A 24,016-nucleotide genomic window follows, 5' to 3' on the forward strand; every position below is an offset into this window, starting at 1 on the left:
ATAGGGCGGTGGGGGCGGAGGGATGTATTATAGTGTAGATCAGATACCTTTCTTGGCAAAAGAAAGAGGAGAAAGGACAGAACAGTAATTTCACATCAAACTGGCAAGCTATCAGCCTGAAGGACAGGACAGAGGAAGTAATGCAGCAGCCTTACAGGAATTTTTCATAAGATGGCTGAGGTGCAAGCCAGATTAAAAAAGGCTGTGGGCTGCAGCAGCAGACCTCTTCCTCATGGTCTCTCCTTGAATTTATACAGCGGGTGAACTCATCCACTTTCGCACAAAGACATTATGTTTTCCAATTTTAAGAGAGTAGGAGCTTTGAGACTTTAAATCATGGTTTTATTGCTAGTTGAGTTCTGCTCACAGAAAGTACTAGTTTAAGATATTGAAGAGTTCTCTACCCAGAATTCTTGTGTTCCTTGACATCACTCACTTTTGATTTCTCCTTTACTCTAGGCAACAAGGTTAGGAGCTTTTTCTGTGGAGCCAAATCTAGAACACTGTTTAACAGCAAATGATCAAATACCATTCAAGTACAGCCTCCACCCCATAGTCATTGCTACACAGCAGCCAGTCTGTCCTGAAATTCTAAAATGCATAAAGGATTCGAGTCCATGCAATTCAGAACAATTTACTTAGGTAATTTTGTTACTATCCCCATTCACAGCATACAAGCCACTAAGAATTTTGGGGAATTTTTACAGCTTCCAAAATAGTTGCTAAATGATACCAATTAATAATACTGAATAAAAAACTCAGGACACTGTTGCAAGTATTGGATATGTGAACTTTGAACTGAGCTGGCAACATACAGCTCCTCTTCCTCTGAGGCCAGTTTCCAAGGAGAGGCAATACTCAAGAACGGGGCCTCTGACTGATCAAGCAGCTTTAAATAAACTACATCCATTTTCTCTGTTAGATTTTTCATCATTATACTAAAACACATTAAAACCTCTCAGCCTTGGAGGCACATGGAAAATAGAGTAAGAAAGTCTCAAACACACCCAGCCTTGTACATGGCGAGAAGGAGCTACAAGGAAACAAAGTAAGAAGGATCATGCAGTACGGGCAGGACCACATCAGAGCTAACTAGGACTTGGGAGGGCTTTCTTCCATGGACCCTAGTGCCCTCTTGGCGTTTTTTCCATCCCTTTCTCATCCCAGTCTACAAACTACAGAAAGTGCTCCTTGCAGCATGCCAGGTTTCCCTCCTAGCATACCAATGAGCATCAGGAGTCAGCCAACTGATGCTCATTTGTTCCTTACCACAAAACAGCAGCTACGGAAAGTGCAGCTTTCACACTCGATCCTTAATACAGCCCCTGGGGAGAAGGGAAAGGGGGAAGTTAGGATCAGAACAGGGTCTAGGGTGCGGAGTCTAGAAGCTATCTTCGTGCTGGAGGAAGTATTGCCTATGAGTGAAACAAAGGAGGCCAGGCTCCTGATATTTATGCTGGGTTTCCCCCTCCTCTCCGACTAAGTAGGTCACTTCCTTTCTTTTTAGCAGTTTCCTCATCTCTTTGGTACAGACTCTAACTTCTGCCAGAGCTAAGATGTGGTCAGATAATAAGTATTAAAGTTCTAGAGCTCAGAGAGATGCCTGATGAGAGCTGTTTGATTCAAAAATCCGCATTAATCACCTTAACAAACTAGTAATACTGCTTGGATTTTGAATGATGTGATGCAATTCCTGTGTGCCCCACACACACCTCAGGTCAAGAGAAATAAATGCAGTACTGAAAGAGTCATCTGGGTCACAGAGTTCACTAAAATCGATTCTTACAACACCTTTCACAAACATATCAAGAACCACTTTCTGAATGTTACTCTTTCCCTCTCCAAAGTAGAAGCTGCATCTGGTTTGGTACCAGAGTATTTGGAGCCATTTCAGGTCTCTGAATCCAGAATGCCCTGAATCTGAACAAAAATTATACCAAGACTCTGCTTGGATTTGCAGGATGGGGATCATATTCAACTTTGAAATTATGAGACTGCCTCACATTGACATGTCTGCACTTGGGCACTTCAGATTTATAATGCAGCTATTCATAAATATATGAAAGGTATGCAGACACTACTTAAGCTGACAGACAACTATCCTTTGCTAGCATAAGAAAGACACAGGCAAACATAAAGAAAACAATTCTGAAATGCATGTCTGTGTCTTAGTACCTTAATCAGTCTGAAATGTTCTTTTGAGCCAAAGTATCCAGGATCTTTTTCTACTAGCTGTTCTGCTTATGGCAAGATGTTCTCAACTTGTTCTAGCTACCTGCACCTCCTGCTGCAAAAACACATGCTGCTACTCTCCACTTGACAGCTTCAAAAGTCATTTCACATACACTCTATCTTTCTCCTTTGGAAGGTCAATACCAATTCATAGAAACATCGGCATTTTCACATCTTTGTTTTGCATTTGGCAATTCACCACTACCCAAATCTTTCTTCTTTGTGCAGCTGGAGCAATGAAGTTTTGTCCTAAGGTGAAAAATGTTGTCTGCTCTAACAAGCATCATCCAAGAGGCACAAGAGCCCATGTATCAAAACAGGCATAAGAATTGCAGGATATTTCACTTCATAGAAGTAACCAAAATGAAAGAGGCAAAAACGATCAGTCAATACATACACAGACTCAAGAAACAAGTCTACACCAAGAAGCAAAGTCTACAACAGTACCTGGATCACTAGGGTCCCCAACTAGACAGATATGGCTGGGACAGGGACTCCTGAACCCATGAGCAGAGAGTGAAGGAGAGACCTGTTCAGCTGAGGCTGATCATGGCCATTAAAGCCTATTAGTGCCCCCAATGGACCTGGCAAATAAGTTCCTCTTTGAAAGCTCCAGAGTTAAAGCCCTACTAATGGTAATGATTCTGGTGCATTGTACGGATTGTTGCTCCTGATATGAGAATCCCATGTGTGAGTGAAATTTATGTCTCTGGAGACCTGGAATTAGCCTTTCTACCTGATGTTCCAGCATGTCTTGATGGACCCACTATGTCAATAACTGACTAGTCTTTTCTAGATTTTCTACAACCTGAGGAAGTACAAAAATAGTAGTTCTGTAAGGAACAAATCAATGCAGCACTGACAGCACAGCCTGGCTGCAGGGACTGTGAGGGCTCATCACAGGTGACAAAAGTCCCACTGCACAGCAGTGATGCCCTCCAGAGCCTTGGGTGGATATCAGAGAGAAATTCTGCCAGCAGCAGCAGCCAGCAGCTGCCATTGAACATAAGTTTCTGTCTGTAGAGATGATCACACTGGAAAGATGGGGCAACACCAAGGGGGCCAAAAAAATGACAGAGCAGTTAAGAGGGAAAGGGAGATCTGTATTCAGGGACACATCACCAGGAGAAAAGTGCTACCTCTTTAAAAAATTTTTTTTATTTTCTTTTTTCTTTTCCAGGCAACAGCCAGAAACAGTTAGTTCCCAGAACCTAAACCATCAGCAGTAACCAGACAAATAAAAACATTTTAAAGGAGCGGACAGGAAAGCTAGTGCACCAGTTGTTCTCAACTCTTTCACAGGTTGTGTAAGAGTAAGCCTGTGTCTGGCTTGCTCAAAGCATTTTCCCTCCTTTCAGCCAGTAATTTGTAAGGAGAACATATCTGAAGAAATAGTTGAGCTGAAATACTTAATCCTCCCAGATGCCCATCATTATGTCCAAATCTGCTTTACTAACAAGACTGGATATTCTGGTGAACTGAGTAGGTTGAACACAGTTTGAACCTGTGAGTTTACACTCTTTTTCTCCCCAGATCATCTGCCACCTGCATCCAGCCTTGGCAGAATCCTGCTTCCACAGCTGCTTCTGGTGCCATAGCCCTGTGGGCCCAGACAGCAACTCTCTCCTCAAGCATGGCTCTCTCCTGTCACCCATCATGGTGCCAGTCATTTTCCACACACACACAGAAAAGCATCTTTTGCCACTGCCATTTCTGCCCCAACTGCCATGTTAGTTTTCTCTCCCCAGGCCAAAGAAGGCAGGACACTGCCTGTGAGAGGGTTTGTATGGTCCAGGCTCTTGGCAGAGGAATGGCTGCTTTACAGGCCTTGTAAGCTCCAGAGCTGTGATTGAAGGCCTGGAGATTATGTGGTACACTACCTCAACTGTGACAGCCTTTTCTACAAAGGGACCAGTCAGCTTTTGTCACACCAACAGTGGGGTTAACCTGCCTGGAACTACCCCATCCTTAAGTGGTACAAAAACCTCCTCATCTCCCTTTTCCTTCATATGATTAGGGCTTCTGGTTTTACCTTTCTGATTACCTCTTCCCCCACCCCTACAATGTATGACGAACCCTTTCTACTTTATCCCTCAGTTCTTCAGCACAGATTCTGAGAATTTCTTATATCCCCTTTAGCCATAGTAGATAGAGGATATGTAGGAAGATTAGATTGAAAGGCATTTTAACAGGAGTGAAATTGAATACAAGTTTGGGACCTTTCCCTCTAAAGCTCATAGTGATACATGACATAGGAGCCCCTTTTGATTCGTGGGAATTACAGAATTCAGGAAAAAAATCAGTTTTGTGTAGCAGAAGACCAAGCTACCTCTTTTTCCTAAAGGCAGAATAGTCAGCCATCACCTCCAGTCGTTTTCCACCAGAAAGAAATGTGGACAGTGACAGTCACAACAAAGATGAGCCTCTGAAAGCAGCCTAAGAGCCAAGGAAACTGTAGGGGCTTGTGGATGGCACTGGGCAAGAATGAAGGCAGCTTGTCTTGATGATGGATTGCTTGTAATTAGCCATACTAAAGACCTTAATCTTAAATGGTTTGATCTGCCTAAGGGATAAACTGAACCAGTATGCTCACACAGTTGAGTTAATCTCTTTATGCATTGGAATTTGTTATGACTGTTGTTCACCCCTAAGACTTGTTAGTCCCATACAAATGGCAATAGGGTGGGAAGGGTGACAACTATTCACTCTCAGGGCAGTCGCTGAGCTCCCGCTTAGCTGGAGTGAATATGTAACACTGACCTGTCTTGAGGAAATCCCTCTCATCCAGGTATAAGGCAGGAGACTTTGCTTCCTAGGTCTGTTTCAAGCCTGGTACCAGCTTTCTGCTATTTCCCTCACTACCCTCACAGCCTTCCCCACCAACACCATGGCTGGCTGTGACTCAGTCTGGATAATTCTCCTCCACACTTGGAAAGCAGACATGGGAGAAAGACGTCAGTCTCCTTGGTGCTTTATGAACAACCTGTGAGAAGGTCCAGAGGAAAGTAACACCAAGTGCTGTGGTGAACAAAGGCAGCCAGGCTGCTCCAGAGGTGGCTGGCCCTGGGCAGTATGGGCCAAAGCCTGCGCCAGGAGATGCGTGCTGTTCCCACAAGCAGGACATACAAGGAACACTGGTGAGGCAGTTAACGATCCCTGTCAGGGGCCTGGGGTCAGCATGCTGAAGGCATCATCTCAGGGGAGCTGCAGACCCCAGAGCTGCCCTTGCTGTCCCAACTGCCCCAGCCCCACAAGGAGCTTTTCTCCAGGCAGACCTGGAGTTGCTGATGGCCGACCACCTTGTCTTTGGTTTTCTCACAGTCCATGGAGCTTCTTGCGTCATGGGCAAAGCTGGAGGTGCAGCTCACTCTTGGGCCCCTGTATCTCCCAGAGCAGGGGACTCCGCTCGCTGTAGGCACCTCGCCTGGAGCTGTGTCAGGGTGAGGACGGAGGCGCCCGCAGCGCCCCACTGCCCGTCCCAGCGGCGCGGCTGCCCACCCGCCGCAGGGCCGGCCGCTGCTCTCCTCTCGGGGCCGGCAGGAGCGGGCAGGGCCCTGACCCCCCGCCTCCTGCCCTCCAGGCGGGCAGCGCGTCCCCTCTCGGGGGATGGCAGGTGGGATCAGGGATCGCACTGGTGTGGGAGACCGAAGGCACCCACCGGACCGCCCACCCGGAGCGGAGGGCACCCACCTCGTCAGGGAGCGACCGCCAACCCCGGCCGGCGGCGGCGCCAAAGCCGAGGCGCCCAACCCCCCGCTCAGCGAGGCCGCCGGCGTTACCGCCCTGCCTGAGTGACACCGCCGGCAGCCAATCAGCGCACGGGCAACCGCGGGCTGTCCCGCCGGCCGCCTTCCCTCCCGCCGGTCGGGGAACGGGGCTGCAGCGCCGGGGCGGCCGAAGTGCCCGTTGGGTCCCCGGGCACCTCTCTGCGGGCCGGCCGCAGCGCCCAGCGCAGCTCGCTGACAGGCGCCTCCGACCCGCCCGGGTCGCGGCCTCCACGCCCCGGCGCGGCCCAGCGCTGCCAGGGCAGGGCGGCAGCCCGCCCCGCCGGGGAGGGACGGGCTCCGTAGGCAAAATGGCTCAACGGAGCGCGGGCCGGGCCCTCCGGGCGCTGCTGCTGCAGCCTCAAGCCCGGGCCGTGCCGCTCGCTCCCCGGGGACCGGCTGCCTCCTACGGGTAAAAACCACAGTCGCCTCCTTCCCCGCTCCCCAGCGCCCTGGTCCCTCCCCTCCGCCCCGGCCTTGGGGAAGGCGGTACTGGGCAGGCCGGGCGGGTGTCACCGGGGGGCCGGGGTGGACGAGGTGTTTTAGCCGAGGGGGCGCACACTAGGTGCGGGGAGGGACTCTGAGGTGCCCACTGTCAGGCGGGGAGGTCGGGCCGGCTGGGGAGGGACGAGCTCTCGGCTGTGGTGCCAGGAGGCTGCAGGGCTCCGCGGCCCCTTCCCCCGGCGTCTGCCACCCTCCCCCGCCAGCCCGTTGCCGCCTGCCCATCAGGTGCTTCCCGAAGGTCGCTAAGAGAATACATACACCTAAGGTATAATACTGCTTATTCCTGCTTATTCCGCAAATCCTATTAAGGAAAGCATAATACCATCATTTTGTTTTCCCCGCGCAGATGAGGCTAGGGCGCTGGAGCACAGGGCAGTTGCCAGGTGAAGCTGCGCTTCACAGCGGTGAGGTGGAGCGGCCTTGCACTACTTCAGTTACAAAATAGCAGGGGGGGTGTTTTGTTTTAACATGTTTTCTGATTATGCCAACGAATGGAAAATACAGTCTTTAAGAAACCTTGACAGAAGTCATCGGGCTGGCAGGCTCACTGAATTGATTTCAGATTCACAGAAACTTGGTGTGGAGAAGACCAAATCTGCCTTAGGTATAGCCAGTTCCAGTACAGTTCTTCAGCACGTAAAAAAGCCCAGTTAATTTGTTTAGAAATTTTTCCAGAAAGTATTGAAAATACTCTTCATGTGAAACTCCTGGATGTCACTGGACTTTACACTGAGGAACAATCCAAGAACAGAAAAGTGTCACAAACTCAGCAAAATTCTCAAGCTCCTGATGTTAATAATTAATCCTAAAATAAATAAATAAATAAATCTTTTGTTAGGAGCTGGAAATGCTTTTGGCAGTTATTAATTGGAAGCAAAAAAAAAAATCACATTCTTATAAAATCTAATAAGAGCAAGGTGCTAATTTGCTGTGGTGAGAGCTATGATAAAACAATATGTTGAAATTAATGACAAAACAAAATATGGTGTATCAAGAAAAAATATATATTTATTTTACAAATAGAAAAAAGTAAAAGTCAGATGTTCAAAAAGGGAGTAAGAAGGCCATCTGAATGCTACATTCAGAATTAAAGTTGTGAAGTATATAGCCACATAAGGTGTGATATATGGACTTAGAGGAAGTTCAACATTACAGTCAAACTAATAATTAATTTAATCAATTTTCAAAACTATTCAGCAAAACTCACTGAAGTTATAATGACATAGTTTCTTTGAACTGGATTCTTGCCACAGATCTGCATTTGTACTCCAGTTCTCAAATTGGATCTGCACAGGTAGAAAGAGCTGATCCTGTTCTGCACAGTCACAGCTTATATTTAAGCATGTGGCATGATTGGCTATGTAGACCAAGATTTTATGTAAAATCCAAATGGCTTTGTGTTAAACAGGTTCTGTGGTTTAACTGCTGCTTATGTGTTGGGGACCTGAGTCTGCAAACTACTATTAATTTTCATTTTCCTTATGAGAAGGGTTTAAGTTTTGGGGATTTTTTTACCTTTAATTCACCATTTTAAACTCTATATGGTTGAGACTATGCTTATGTGCTTTAAGTAGTTCAGAATTTACATGTTAAAATTGAATATTTAAGAAACTGCACAGTGCTTACCATGGAATAGATTGTGGTTGCATCTAAGACTGGAAAATGGCATTGCTGTATGCGTGTGAAATTCACATTGATTGAATTCATAGGGCAAGAATATTCAGTCTAGGTAAACTGGGAAGTGCAAGGAATGAGGATTAACCATTAGGTAACCAAATGGCAAAATTTTTAGCATAGTGCTACCTTTAAATAAAATTAGGTTGTTGAAAATATGTCTTGCATTAGGGCACAAACTTGCTTGGGAGAACAGATGCAATGGTTTATACTGTTAAGAAGATACCTTCAATCTATGCTACTTCTGCTTTCTTGCTAGCTGTTTGTATCTAGACATGGTATTTCAAGGTACCTGTTTGCATTTACACTTATGTCTTGCTTTGTACTGAAGGTTAATGTAGGAGCTTAAGTGTTAGGGCTGAGAGGTGGCCTATGCAGTTGGTTTCTGTGATACTTCTTCAGAGGGTGAGAGGTTTTGGTCACATGGTATTTTCCAATTAAGCAGTATCTCCTGCTGAGACTACACTGGCAGAAATATTATTATCAGATGCTTCGCCGCTCTTATCTCAGTGCAAGGTGGTTTTCATTGCAGACCATCTGGTTCATGAGGAACAGTCACAATAGATTGTGTTTTCTTTGAGCCTCTGTGAGAGGCACAGTTCAATAATAACAAGGGGAATGCTAGCCATTTCAAAAGTTATATTGTGACAGAATGGGGCTTCTCCTCTCTAATGTATTTTTTTCAGTACATTTCTGTAGCCATGTAAAGTTGCTAATAAAACATATTCCCCTTGTTGCACAGTCAAGACATTTTTTTCCTCCCCTTTAACTTAAGTCATTTAACTACATTTGTGAAACTTAAGTACCAGAGCTACATAGTGGTCACAACTGAATACTTCTCTGCTTCTGACAGATCTTTTATTTAGTCTTCTGCTCACCCATGAAAGGCAAGTGAACCATTTAAATCTCGCTGTATTGTTGTTAATATCTAGAAGAAGTAATTATTCTGTATTCCTTGAATGACCATGCAGTAATGAGAATTAACTGTCTGAATGTTTTCCTATTTCTCTCTCCTTCCCCCATCCCTAGTACTTCAATAACATCTGCCAAGATTCAAGTGAATGGAGTCCACCTGCATTATCAGCGGACAGGAGAAGGAAGCCATGCAGTTCTTCTGCTTCCCGGAATGCTAGGTCTGGAGATTTTGTCTTATCTTTGTAAAGCAACCACCTCTTTCACCATCCAGTCTCAATACAGAATGCACAAAACTATTTTGTAATATGTTCAACACCTGATTGTGGAGCACTGTTATTAAAAAAATGCTACACATACAACAGATAAGAAACAGCAGAGTTATTACAATCAGTTAACAGTTTTTAAAGTTTTCATTTGTACCACCAGACACTTCTTACACGATGTCTTGGCTTATGTAGTAGTCACTTGCACTTTTGGATGTAAGCGCACAGAGGGGGTGTCTGGCACAGGTGGCAAATAGCTGCACAAGGTGCAAAATAACAGAGGAGAGGGAAAAATCAGGTCAGCTATATTTGTTACACAGACTTAATTATGCATTCCTTTTTAGGAACTAGATGCATTCCAACTGAATTAATAGACATAATGCAGCACTTGCAGTTTATTATAGTGAAAAAGGAACAGTTGAGACTGACTTTTTTGCTTAAAAATGTATTTTCATGTTTTGGTTATTAAGGGCAACATTGTTAAGATTCTCAATGGCTTTTTGAGATGGACAACAGGTTGTGCTAGCTAAGTGGTGTCTGCCCATCGAGACCACTGCTTTTGATAATAACCCTTTAAAATTAATTCAGGCTTTTTTCCTGGGTCCTTGCAGCTCTGAAGAGCTGATCTGACTTACTAGCAGTTCATGGCAGGCTCTCAGTAGGACCATTACTGTGCTCAGAGTTGGGCTCATGCTTAACTGAATTGCTGGATCAAGATGACAGAATGTCAAGAACTGAAGAGCAGGAAGCATTTGTTCTTGGCATCAACAGTTTCAAGTCTTCATGAAGTGGTTCTTTCTTTCAAAGAGTTCTCAAAGGGAGAGTGGAAAATAGTTAATGTTAGGGGTTCTTTAGCAGTCATATGTTTTAACCTAATAATTTTTAAGAGATTTTTAAACTAGTAGTCATGTTGCCAATGCTAAGTCTTGAAATAACATATTGCTTCAGTTCTGAATAATATTATTACTGTTAGGTGTACACTGCTATCATGCAGTTAGCATTATTACAAGCAGTAATAGTTAAGCTTGGTTTCTTTACCATTATTAAGTTTATGGTTTAATATTTTTGGGCAGCACTTGAGGGCGACACATTCTGACACATACTTCTTCCCTTTGTAATGATAACTGTTTGCAGTATTATTTTATACCAGTACTAAGTGTGTTGTGGCAGCAAGATAAGTGCTTTTAGGTCAACAAAATTAATTAGTCTTTAGACTCTATAAACTGCACTAAAACAAAAGGATGCTTCTCTTTCTAACTAGAAAAATACTAAGAAAACACAGCATTCAAATATGCTCTCAGCCTTGTTTAATTTTTAAGTTACAAAAAATATAGTAGAACAAGTATGTGCATGATAATGCAGAGGTTCATACAAAGCCTATGTAGGAATATGTGATTAATATTAATCAGGTTGCACTGGTATTTTTCAAACAACCCGGTATTTTGCTTCTGACTATATATATATATATATATTTATCTTTAGATATAAATTGGTGTTGCAAGACATCATGCCAGGCTGTAGTCTGCTCATCACAGCATGCTATACACAGCCTCTTTTATCATTTAAACTAGCTCATGATAAAGGAGGAAGGTTCTGAGGACATATTTCTCCAAGTAAACAGAAAAAAAATCTTAAATACCCTTAAATAGCCTTTTTAATATAATGATGGATTTCCAATTTGATATTTGATTTACATCATTTGAATATATTAGATATGAACAGGTTTTAATCAAGTAGCATGTGATACTGTTACCACATGAACATAATGCAAATAAGCAATAAATTGCAGTCTTACCTTCATGCTAGCGCTCATAGGTAGCTTAGCGCAATAGACTGGAGTACTTAATTTTTCAATCCTTTGAAGATCTGAGCCGTCAATAAAAAAAACTGTTCTGCATGAGAAAAATGGCTGCATTTAGCTTATTTTGGTAAGACACATATTAGAAAAATGAAAAGTTAGAGTTTTATGCTTTCGTGTCACCACTGTCTCCTCAGGCAACAAGTATTTGAAGCTCAGCTGTAAGCACTAATATTCTCATATAAATGTTTTATTGAGTAAGAAAAACTGTCTTACATAGTGCTTTTCACCTACAGATTTGTAACTAGTCAGTATATTCCTTCCCCTTCAGTTTCACCTGTGCTGTCCAGATAAATATCAATGACCATGCTAGTGCTGTAAATCTATTAATGAAAAATCCCTACCCAGGTAACCCAGTTTAAGATTCTGTATTAAAGCATCTGAGTAGAGCACAGTTTTTTATGAGCTTACATACCTGCCAGGAATGGTTCACTCTGAGCACATTGCAGATATTTCTGAAGATTTTTATTGTGGTATTTCCTGTCTGAGAGTTGCAATGTTTAGTTACAATTAGAGATAAAGTGTACTTCAGTTGATGGATAATCTCTTTTTTAGAATTAAGAAACAAGTTTCCCTGGGTTTCCATTTAGAGTATGTATACTATGTCTGTATTGTGGTGGTTACTATAACTGAAAAATGATAATGTTTCAGGGAGTGGTCAAACTGATTTTGGACCACAACTTAAGTCTATGAATAAGCAACTTTTCACAATTGTTGCTTGGGATCCTCGGGGATATGGACGGTCCATTCCTCCATCTCGAGACTTTCCTCCAGATTTCTTTGAGAGGGATGCAAAAGATGCTGTGGATCTTATGCAGGTAACTCTATTCTGAGATTTTATTGTTTTTCATATACATATATTTAAAAGCTGTTTTCCTTAAATTTTGAGAAGGAGGAAAGAGTACTGTTAAGCAGGTTGTTTCCAGCAGGCAGCAAGTTATGCAAAAGAGCACAAAAGTGAAGGCTTAAAACTGAGCAGATGCACGCTGCTCTGGAAAATATTTTCTTCTTCCACCTCTTCTGCAAGATACATAGACGTTCAGCAGTGGGAATTAATTATAAAGCAATAACTTCTTATTCCAAGACCCTGCCCTAAGAAGTTTGCAGCCAAGAACCATGTAAGTTTAGGTAAAGTCTATATAAAAACCAAAGTCTATGCTAAATGGTTTAACTGAAGGGATTACAACAGTGAAAGGCTCTTCAAAAATATTCTAGCTAATAGAACCTTGGCATTTTGCCTTGAGCAAAATGCCATTTCAAGAAACATTTCATTCTAAAAATTAACTTGACTCTTCCCATTTTACAGCATATTACTGAAATAAATTTTGTGGGAAATCAAAGGGTTCCTGTGGTCATAATAGATCTTAATAACAAATAGAGTTATTGTGACTATAAAGCATATGATCTAAAGCTGTTATTACTTCTCCATCTTGCAGAATTTTTTATTTCAAATCTGTGTTTTTGTGTTCCTCTTTTATTCTGTCCTTATGCTAACACTATTTTCTGGTTTAGTTTTAACTAATATTTTGGCTTTGTTACATTAAGCTATACAGTCTCTTTGGCCGTGTTAAGAAAGTTGGCAGAGCATTAAAATTCCAAAAATATGAGACAACATTCAGGCAGTCAATCCAACTGTATTTCTCTAATAAGCAGTAACCTTGCAGAAACCCATCTGAAACTAGAAATGCAGCCTTCCTGGAGTATTCTGCATAGCAAAACAAGTAAGTCTGACAGCAGAATCAGGGTTAAGACACAGTTTTGCCCTCTAACCATAAAAGCAACCTCAGCACCATAAATCACCATTTTTTTCTGCTACACTAACAAAAAAACCCCAAACAACAAAAACCCAAAGATGCTGCCATGGATAGGTGACAAACTTTCAGCCTAAATGGTTGTAACCCCCTTTCCTGCCTCTGTTCAAATACTAATAAACATAAAATAGAAAACAGAGCTGTCCCCAAAGATAACCTAACCATATAGCTTCCAGTCAAACAGGACAGCAGCCTGTCTAATCTCTAAAGCTGCCAAAACAAATAAGAGATATCATCCTGGCTTTTTGAAGAAGTTTATTGATACAAGCATATACTAATAATTTATTAAAATCTTCCCAAGCCTGGGTAACTTGCTTCTATTTTAGCATAACATAAACGATAGCACAAATCCCAAGGAATCATCCCAACTACAATTTCCAGAATAAAACAAAGTCATAACTCCTGCAGAAGGCTTTATAAGGATGTGTGGTTTACATACATCATCTGGCCTACACTTGACCAAAAAACCCATCCACACAGGTGAGCCTTCAGAACCGCTTTTTCAGATTCTGGTCTCTGCTGGAGCTGTGAGTGCTGCAGAGTTTCTGTGAAATATCAAAAGCTAAAATTCTGCAGAGTGTTTAGCACCTTGATGCAGTTGACACTGCCCTGTATCACTGTATATGTTCTGTGAAGGAGTTTGCTTGAAATAAAAGGAGTATAATGCAAATAAATCCACTTTGCTGTACTCCATCCCAATGTCTAATGCTAACAAAGGCCATTAGCATTAGAAAAATAATTGTGAAAATAATTAGAGTTGATATTTAAGAGGTTCTTACTCTTCAGAGCTACAGTCTTAGCGAAAGTATGAGCTTGGGCTTCTCCAAGTTTTTGTAGATCAGCTGCAACCCTTGTGATGTACTCCCTGTGATCCAATGAAAACATGCAGTGCGGAGTGCTGTTGTATTGCAACTCACTGTTTTAAGTTACTTCTGTCACAGCATGTGTGATCATTTGATTGCATTTCACATAGGCCTGGATAGAGGAGGTGATTTTGAAAGAGATTTTGTTCACTTACAGGATAGAGCCAGCACAAAATCACCCACAGGGTTGAGCTGTGCGACCAGCTCTCAGGTTATTGCCAATGTTTGATAATAAAGGCCTGTACTGTAAGTGACTGAAGATTAAAGCAAGCAGACATGCATAGCATATCCAACACATCTGTTACATCACATTGTTTTTTGGAAGGCTGCAAAGGATAAATTAAATTCCTCCTGCTGGAAAGGCATCCTGAGAAAACCCAAAGAATGCATCAAGATAATGGCTAGTAAACAAGAGAAATACTGGAGGCAAGCCGATCTCGGTTGAAGCACTGGCAAATGACCTGACATGAACAAAAATCTTAATCTGCTATTCCACCTATTAGCCAACTTTGAGATCCGTAATTTGCTATTAGTGGTAGGGGAACAGCAGCAGCCAAAGCAAAAACTGGAGCTTTACAAGTACTGCTGCCAACTCCTGAATCTTGCCAAGACATCAGTAACCCTTCAGCAGCACGAAAACTACTTTTCAGGCAGGCTAGGGCCAACTTGTGACAAGCTGCAAAGATTCAAGGTTCTCTTCTCTTGCTGTCAGATCTTACTTTACATGTTCTTTTCTTTTGCCTACCTTATTTCTCTTCTGTTTAGTAATTATAGCTTAACAGAGTGAAATCTAGTATTGAGCAACACTACAGTGAACCTAATTCCAAGGAAGAAGCCAAAACCAGAAAAGCCTTAGAGTGATAAAAGCTAATAGGTATCAAGTTGACTGATAAAGTTATGCCTTACTTGAGCATGGAGTTTACAAGCAGTTTAGAAACTGTTTTTTCTCTGTAGTTGTTTCTCTCATTGCCTGCATTTTTGCTTTCTTCTCTACAAAGAAAGCAGGCCTGGACTTCCAACAACAAAATGTCAAGGAACAGAGCAACTCATTCAACAAACTTGCTCTTTCTCCTCCAAAAGTACAATATCTTCCTTAATCACATCTAAAAGACTGTAATTTCTAAAAAACAAGCAAAAAACTAACCAAACAAAAAAAATCACAAACAAAAAAACCCCCAACAAACAATGCCCCCAAAACCCCTTTGAAACCTTTATGTTTGTTTCTAAAAGAGTTCACAGACTGAGGCTTCTGTATGCAAAACCGCAAGTACTGCTTAACTATTTTCCCTGTACAACCTTCAGATGCATTTTCTCCTGAGTGCCTTTACCTTTACCTTCCCCACCCCACCATTTGCCTACTGAATATCACACATGCAATCCTGTTGCTGCCAGTACCCACTACCACAGGTTGTGCTATATGAGGAAACATGAGTTTCAAATTCTAGTGGAAAGCATTGTACAAGTCAGAATGAATTAAGGTCTTGGCTGTCATATTTTTTGCCCTGAGCCTTCCTTTTCAAGAAGGAGAAATTTCGTTATTAGTGTTTTGAATTGCAATTGACTGTGAAGCAATATTTAAAATGTACACTTAAAAGCTTCAGAAAATGTAAATTAGGCACTAAAATTTGATAAAATCCTGTAGCAAATACTGTAAGCATGTTTTTGTTGTTGTTACAGAGCTGTTGTTTGTTTGGTTTGAGGTTTTTTAGTTCAGCTACCATCAGTAAATTACATCACTGGGTTCCATTTTTAAAGTCCTAAACTTTCCTTTTTCTGAAGTTCATTTTGGTCTTGGATTGTCTGCCATCCCACACTGTGGTAGTCTTTGCCAACTTTATACCAAGAGAATCCACAGATTCTTGATACTATTAGGCTCTCTGATAAGGTCTTAACTCCTCATTGTAAATAAACATTTCTTAATTTCAAGAGTTTTTTTTTTTTTTAAATGCAGAAAGAATCTAATATTGCTACTGCCTGTTCCATTAAGTAGTTGTAGAAAATTGGAAGGGCTGGTATAATTTCTTGTTTTCTAACTTTCTGACCTTTTCTTAAGTATTTTTATATATAGCAGGAAAATTACATTTTCTAATTATGAAAGCTAACAGTAGTTCAACTATGTAGTGTTGTATCTAAATCTGTACAGTTAGTTTTCAAGAAGTATTTGATATTTATTTGTAAAACCAGCTGACGATTTGCATATAACTTTCTTGTACAAATCAAGGCACTGAAGTTTAAGAAGTTCTCTTTGCTGGGCTGGAGTGATGGTGGAATTACAGCACTCATTGCAGCTGCCAAGTATCCAACTCTTATCCATAAGCTGGTTGTCTGGGGAGCAAATGCCAGCGTTACTCAAGAGGATGTGAGAATTTATAATGGTATGTACAAACGGAATATTGTACCCTAAATTAATTATTTTCATTTCTTCTTGACCTAAGGATCTTAGTCATGTAGCAGCTAAGTGGAGACAGAGTTGAGGACACAAACTTAAGAAGCAGGACATAAAATTCACTAAGTTGTAAGTATAGGGGTAGAGTAATCATAGTGAGAAACTCCATAACAGTTACCCTAGGGGTAATATAATAGATCTTGTAACAAGTTCCTACCACACTGCTGAAAAACATGTTATAATAGCTTATCAGTAGTTTTCAGAAATTCAAGGTTGTTTTTCTGTAACAAATTCCTAAAAATAAATTCCAAATAATACTGTTGACCCCAGGCTTGATTTCTTTTCTCACATCTTGCACAGCCTTTAAACAAAGTCCACAGAAAATCACTGGGGTAGCACACAACATCTTTTGTCTCCAGGGATTATATAATATATAGACAGTAAGAAAACAAGCTCATAAGTTACTGTTTGAGTTCAGAAAGAAAATGAATCATTCAAGTAAGTGTCCCAGGATGCCTTGCTAATTTGCATTCCTTTAAACTTAATTATTGTGGTTAGAAAACCCTTGCAAAGTAAAGAAACATGGGATTTCTGATCCTTATTCTAGTCATATGAAATAGAATCTGATCACTTGTTACTGTAAAGGAAAATAGCAAAAATTGCTAGTGAACTCAGAAAGGGACCCTGCTTCTTTTTGAAGTTAGAAATTGAAAGTTAACCATGCAGCCATCAACAACTGTAAATCAGTGTAGTTTCATTTTAATGATTGGAATTTGATTTATACCACCTGTGAAATCTGACTGTCTGGCTTCAGCTAAAGTACAAATGTATGTATTGCACATGTGTACTTACCTTACCTATACTAAAGCACTTTCATTGGTGGTAGCAGTAGTATATTTTTTAGTTCAGTGAGCAAAATGCTTTTTAGCTCTGTGAAAGTGCTGCTTTATTTCTTTACATGCATTTATATTTACAAAGTTTCTATTACATACTAAATGACATGCATTTCGTAATTATCAGCCAACAGGCTAAAATGTAAAAAAAAAAATATTTAAAGACTGACTTAACACAGAGCAACCACAGCAGTTCTGACCTTTGACCCCTTCGTGGACTGCTGCTTTCAGCATCTCTTTCTGGGTGATGGGGCTCAGAGGGTTGCAGTGCAAACCTCCCACAGCTGGCCCATCATGCATCTCAGCTGCTGTGGAAGCTTTGGGAGGAGAGAGATGTGTTTATTTGGTAACTGTGTCCTTTCAGTATAGGCTCTCCTCCTTTTTAAAATTAAGGCCAGCTACAAGAATAAACCAGTAAATTCTATAAGGGAAACACCTTTTCAGTAACAGTTAGCCTGGGGTGAGCAAACTCATTTCCAATCAGATGCTGTTATAAAACACTTTCAGTCACTGCTACCTTGCTTATTTGTCTGAACAGATTCAATTTGTTCATTAACACCTCACTCCTTTCTTCCCTTAACTCCCATTTTAAACCAATTAAAAGCTTTGCTAGTGCCATGTATTGCTGTGTGATGATTCAGTACTTTTCAGGTCTCTTTCAGGTACTCTGCTATGCCAACATTGTTTTGGGCTTTGTCAATACAAAGCTCTACAGCTGAAATACAGTTTAGTGAAAGTCACCCTTGTGGATATCTGGTTTTGTGAGCAGTACTGAGAATTTTAGAAGGGGAAAAAGAAGGTAAATCTGATAAATAAATAGCTAGAATGTCAGATTATTTGTACAGCTTTAGCTAGCCTGCCATGAGTCACAGGATTCTACTAAGTAGAGTTGCTTGTTTTTCTGTAAGACTATGGCAAATGTACCATGATGTCAGCCTGCTGGAATGCCTTAGTAAGAGCTTCCTTCCTCAGAATACTGGTAGGAGCCATGGAAGAACTTCCATCCATGAGCCAAAGCAAAAGGCTGAAGGACATGAAAAAGAATTTCCAGCTCTGGCACACTGTTATAAAACTGTCCCCTTTTCATACACAAGGTGCCTCCTTGAGCTCTCTCCTTCTGCAAGCCCTCCAAACAGGAACATCATAAGTTTTAGGACTGAGTCCTTTGATTACTTTTTTTCTGTTGTTCTATGTGACCTCAACAACAAAATGGTCTTCTGCAACTCAGGAAGACCCCAGCAGAGATCGTAAAACTACTTTTTATAACCTTTCCATACTATGAATTATTTAACACCATTTCAGTACAGTTTCAAGTTTGAAATACAAGTCTGTGGTCTGGTTTGAAAATTTACTCAATTAGATTGACAGTACTGGGTTATATCTTGTTGCCGGAAAGGACAACATATTTCAATGTTATTTTTTGTAGGCATCCGAGATGTTTCAAAATGGAGTGACAAGGTCAAGAAACCACTGGAAGAGATGTATGGACATAGCTACTTCGCAAAAACCTGTGAGGCTTGGGTAGATGGAATATCTCGCTTTGCTGAAAAATCAGATGGTAAGGCTTTTACAATGTTAAACTGAAGAAATCATAGTAGCAGACAGTTCTGGATAAAAATCTAACAGTATTCCTAGCAGCCAGTAAAGGAAGGACTCTGCGTATGGCATTAAAAGCTCAATCTGACTCACAATCATGAATAAAGCAATTACTTGATAGATGGTTCACAGAATCAGCAAGGTACAGGAGGAACACACGCTTATGGGAAGCATTAGCTGATGAGTCTCCTCTCGTTCCACCACAAAACTACATTATTAAATCATTGCTTTTGTGCAGACTGAACAGGAGGGATTCTGTTCAAGCTTTTTTCTCCTCTGTCAGTGTGGAAGGATTACCTTTTGGTGACATCATTATGATATCCCAAGAGTGAGGCCTGTTCATTCCAGGCTCTGCAAACAGGAGCTGAAGCACTATTTCAAAGCTAGTAGTATATGAGTTAGAAAAGAAGGAAGTTCAGATTTTGAGAACTCAGAATTAACAAAACACATTTAAAGACCACTATTGTTGCAGCTTCGGTGTTTAAAAATCTAAAAAGAATAGTTAAGCAAGACAATATAAAGCGTTTATCTCTGAAGATTTCTGCAATTGCAGACATTTGCAGCCAAGACTACCATGAATAATAACTTGCAGTTCTGTTTTTATTCACAGGAAAATTGCTTTTAATTTGCCTAAAGCAGAAATACATAATACGTAAAACAAGGAGTCTGTAATTCTCATACATATTTTCCTGTAGCTCTCATATTGAAAGACAGGTAACATACATTAACGGGCAGCAGGTGCTACAAGGAAAGCATTCCATCATTTTGTATTTTTTTCGTAAAGCTTTGCAAGGTATCAGCAACATGGTACTAGTGATTGGATAAATTGTGATCTGATTTTATGTTACCCTTTCTTGAATACATCTCCTTAAAACTAGTTTATTCCTAAGTCCAAAGCCCAGGGTGGTAAAACTCTGGCTGTGACATCCTTTTACTGCCTGCACATGCCTCAGATGCTATGAGATGGAGTGACTGTGAAAAAGAAGCCACCTGGAGACATGTAACAAGGAGCTGAATTACCTAGATGCTGTAACTAGGTCAGATATTGGGAGAAACCTAATGTTTGCTAAAAAAGATTAACAACAATCAGACTGCAGGTTTTTCCAGGTGTAGCTTGGGGCTGGTGATTTAGACTATAAGCAGGCCTCCTTGGAATTAAAGTTAAGACCCAATGCACAGAGGGTGCAGATATGTCAAATACAAGAAAAGAGTTTAATAAAACACATCCAAGATAAGATGGCAAAGCCTTTGTTGGTCAAAATCTCAACTCAAGCTCTTTTTAATAAGTAGACTATTTGCCCTAAATGTGACAGCTTTTAGCATGAAATGCCATAAGAAATGAAATTTTAGAGGGTACCAACACTTAATGAAACTAAGTTGCATAAAGCTGCAAAATTCAAGATCCTTCTTGCTGTTCTGTGGTTTTGGAGTAAATATAATCTAGTGGTTATAATACAAAACAGTTTTAGGACTGGAAACTAGGAAATAATAGTTTGATTGCCAACTACATCCTTAGGTAAGTAATTTAAATATACTTGTTATTTGTTCTGAAAAACAGTCAACATTTGTGCAGGTGTTTGAGGACTATGGGTGAAGTGTACTAAATGAAAATGTTTAACCAGTAGAACCGCAAGCTAAGACTACATAACCAAACAATTGGAAAAACCTCCATGAAACATGACTTTAGAGCTAAGGAAAACATGCATATGTGAGCATTAACTGTATGGCTGTTGGTAGCTGCAAGGAGACAACTACAAGCAGGACAAAGTTAGCTCAAAGATAAATGGAACATAATACTCACCAAGTATGTTTTGCCCAAAGATTCTCTTGCACAAGCATGGGAAGTTAGGCAAAGAGTTTGGAAACTGGGTTACTAAGGGATGAGGAAAAAAGAAAGGGAGGGAATTGGGAACAGAATAGTCTTTAAGGAAAAGCATTACAATTACTTCTAGTGAGATTAAAGACTAGTAAGCATAAAATTATTCTCGAGGTTCTATAAGATGAATGGGGAAAATAACCTTTGAATAGTTTTAGTACTATTTGTATTAAATGGTTATTCATTGCAGACAGCAAAGGGTCTGGAAGGTGGAACGCAGGCACGAGTATAAACTAAGTTAACTTGTTGATAAAAGCAGCCAATCTCATAACCTGACAAGTGATGTAACAAAATGTAGCATTAACGGGAAGGCCATAACACTTCGAAGGCTGAAAATAACAAAGCCAGGAAAGAGATGCATGTATTTGCTTTGAACAGTCAGAGAGCATGGGGGAAATGTGGGACAGAAGTACTTCATTCCCTCCATCCATTTGAGCTAGTATCCATTAATGAAGCAGATTTCAGTGAAGTAACATTTTGGAGAAAGAAATGTTAATTATAGTCCTGAAGATTAACTGCATGCTATTCACAAGGAGAGGTAATAACTAGAACCCAGTGGAGTTCACAGTCCTTTACAGAAGTAGTTTCAGTCTTTCATATTATTTTAAAACAAAGCGTGACCTTCATTTATTTTCTCCCTAGGTAATATCTGCCAAGAGTTGCTGCCAGATATTAAATGTCCCACATTTATAATTCACGGTGAGAAAGACCCTTTGGTTCCACAAGCTCATGCAGAATACATTCATAAGCACATCAAAGACTCTCGGTAAGTTATACGATGGAGTATTTTTAAACCATTGTTGAAGAAATGAAGCAGTTCATACCCACAGTGTAAAAAAAAAAATAATTTTGGACAAGTTGTCTCTGCCACAAACAGAGCTATTTTAAACTACGCTAGCAAGTTACAATGCAAACAGCATAGCTGAACCTTTCTTGCAATATAAGCAGTACAATATCTTAATAAGCCCTTTCCTAGTCTTCCAAGAGAAACCAAATAAAATTATTTTCCTCTTTCCACTTCACACTCAGAACTACTCCCTAATATTTATAGAAACAAGCAAATTTCTTCTCTGTTTCTGTTATGGCCAGTGCAATCCTTTTGCTGCAAGAAACTTCATTTCTATCCCATTCAGTAGAGCAGTGAACTTGGATGCCATGAGTGAAGAGAGATTCCCAGTTATTAGAGAGAAGCACAAGATACTGATGTTTGCTCTGCCTTGTTGATGTGAATAACCTCTTCAAAGATTTTGTTTTTCCCACTGTCCCATGAATTTTCAGTGTTTTTAAAAGCAGAATGAGGAAAAAAAAAATACAACTACACTCAGAGATAGTACTTTATAAAAACATCAGGGCACCATCTGCTTGATTTGAGAATTCCAGAAATGCTTCCTATAAAATGCTGGGATTTCACCAGCAGAATTTTCTTTATAGATTTGCACATAAGTTCAAGAGCTCCATTACTAGTTAATAATAGACTGTGTTGATTAACTCTGGAGAAAAGAATTAGGAGAACAAGACCTTTTTTTTTTTTTTGAATACAGAATGTGGGGAACTATTTCATTGGTGTAGTCTCTGAAGAGTTGAGTGATATATTTATCTCAAAGTGAACCCCACAGTTCATAGAAATGCATTATGCCAGAGGAAAGATGAGAAAAACAGACCTTCCTAACAATCACATGCAACTGTTTTATTTCATGTCTGCTACTTAGTTACTCCCACATGCCCTGCTTCGAATACCTATCATCCTGTTGGGGTTCACTGAGCTCTGAAACGTTCCAGATACTGAGGCAGATCCTTACAAAAACTAAAACAAGGATCTGGTAACTTCTCTTTGGAAGACAAGCTGAAAAAGAAACACTGTTAGAAGTTGCTGTCTAATAAAATGTAAAATGGTTCTTCTCATGTCTTCATGCTGAGGTACTCCCCTATATGTGTATTTACCAGAAAAGAAATTAGCCTAATGGTGTTCTCAGAAATTAGTAGTTAGGTACATGGTCCCCTTCCCTTGTTGCACTGGAGATGGCATGTTCCATTGTGAAGCAGAAAGAAAACCTTAAAGTTAGCATGTTTTCAGTAATATATGCTTCTACCAACAGCTTTTCTTACCTTGATTTTTATCTAGCAATGCAATAGAATAAGCTTATGCTGATTGTAGTGCAGATACATTGCTTATTTCTCTCCTGGTAGAGTGTGCCATCACTGCATATTTGCATGGTTAAGCAGCATTACAGTGGCTTAACAGCAGTAGCCAATAGTAGCATACATAGTGCTATAGGTTTGCACATCTGTGCACTGCTTGGTCTTTGAAGAAAGAGAATGAAATTCAGACAGAAGTGCTAGAAGAGCTGGGTATGCTCACACACTATTGCTTTTCACCATCAAGGCAAAATAGCACTTGTCACTACCAAAAGTAAGATCCCCTTATTGTAGCGGGGCTTAGATAACATGAAGGCAACATTACAAAGTATCAGTCAAGATGGCTTTAGCTCTGTTGAATTTGCTTAGTATGTGGTAGGGTAAAATAAAGAGACGCCCCAATATGAAGCCACATTAGAAGTACACACCTGATCTATAAAGTTTTTCCCAGATGGAAAACAATGGCAAATAACATTTAGCCTTGTCACACTCATTTCAGTATTACAAAGTTTTAACCTCTTCACAGATACTACTTTTCTAAGCTTTTTTTTCTATAGCTGAGGGAGTCTCAACTTCCCTTTTCACTTCGATGGATGAATGGTGTTAGTTTTGGATTGTCTTTTGCAGAAAGATTAGATAAAAGTCAAATGCTAAGTTTGGATGTTGACAAATCTACATTTCTGTGGCGATCTCTTAAATGTGTTGCCTGCCTGGCACAACCACTGCTCTCAGAGAGGGAAAATAGCTCAGGTATTTCATATACCTTTGGAAGATGCATCCCCACTCACATAAGTTTTGGAATCTTACCTTCTCTGCAGACCACCAGAAAAATTCCCAGAAACTAGGTCTAGGAAAAATTTGTTTTAAGCTTATTTTATCCTCCCCAAAGCAGGGGAAAGCTGTATGCTTCTTGCTTCAACCGTTGCTGTGGTTCACATTTTGAACCATGTACATAGGGACAGTACTTTAAAGAAAAGTTACATCAGTTCTGTACTTAAGTAAACAAGAGCAAGGAAAAGACAACAAATATTTTTAGTTATCTATGCTCACAGAATAAAATATATATTCAGTATTTGATTTTCTCTTTTAAGGTTGCTTCTGATGCCAGAAGGAAAGCATAACTTACACCTGCGTTTTGCAGAGGACTTCAACAGACAAGTGGAAGATTTCCTGTGTTGACTTAAATAGTAAAACAAGTTAGAGTTGTATGTTGTTTGTCCTTGCCTTGTTTAGGATTTAGCTGGC

General features: G+C 40.5%; 1 protein-coding gene across 1 annotated transcript; it reads left to right on the forward strand.

Moving 5' to 3' along the window:
* Positions 1-6,083: 6,083 nt before the first annotated feature.
* Positions 6,084-23,979, forward strand: BPHL (biphenyl hydrolase like). Its single transcript, XM_013300538.3, has 7 exons — positions 6,084-6,408; positions 9,204-9,307; positions 11,862-12,028; positions 16,106-16,259; positions 18,590-18,721; positions 21,278-21,401; positions 23,863-23,979. The coding sequence occupies exons 1-7, from the start codon at positions 6,308-6,310 to the stop codon at positions 23,948-23,950; spliced, it is 870 nt and encodes a 289-aa protein (XP_013155992.3). The 5' UTR covers positions 6,084-6,307; the 3' UTR covers positions 23,951-23,979.
* Positions 23,980-24,016: the final 37 nt, after the last annotated feature.

This window comes from Falco peregrinus, chromosome 3, assembly GCF_023634155.1.
Source record: "Falco peregrinus isolate bFalPer1 chromosome 3, bFalPer1.pri, whole genome shotgun sequence".
In the NCBI taxonomy this organism is placed as follows: domain Eukaryota; kingdom Metazoa; phylum Chordata; class Aves; order Falconiformes; family Falconidae; genus Falco; species Falco peregrinus.

Excerpts from the sequence above, each read along its gene's own strand:
- BPHL (XM_013300538.3), top strand. The coding sequence starts at position 6,308 with ATGGCTCAACGGAGCGCGGGCCGGGCCCTCCGGGCGCTGCTGCTGCAG. Across the intron at positions 12,029-16,105 it reads ATGCTGTGGATCTTATGCAG|GCACTGAAGTTTAAGAAGTT; the intron begins GTAACTCTATTC and ends GTACAAATCAAG. Across the intron at positions 18,722-21,277 it reads CTTTGCTGAAAAATCAGATG|GTAATATCTGCCAAGAGTTG; the intron begins GTAAGGCTTTTA and ends TTTTCTCCCTAG.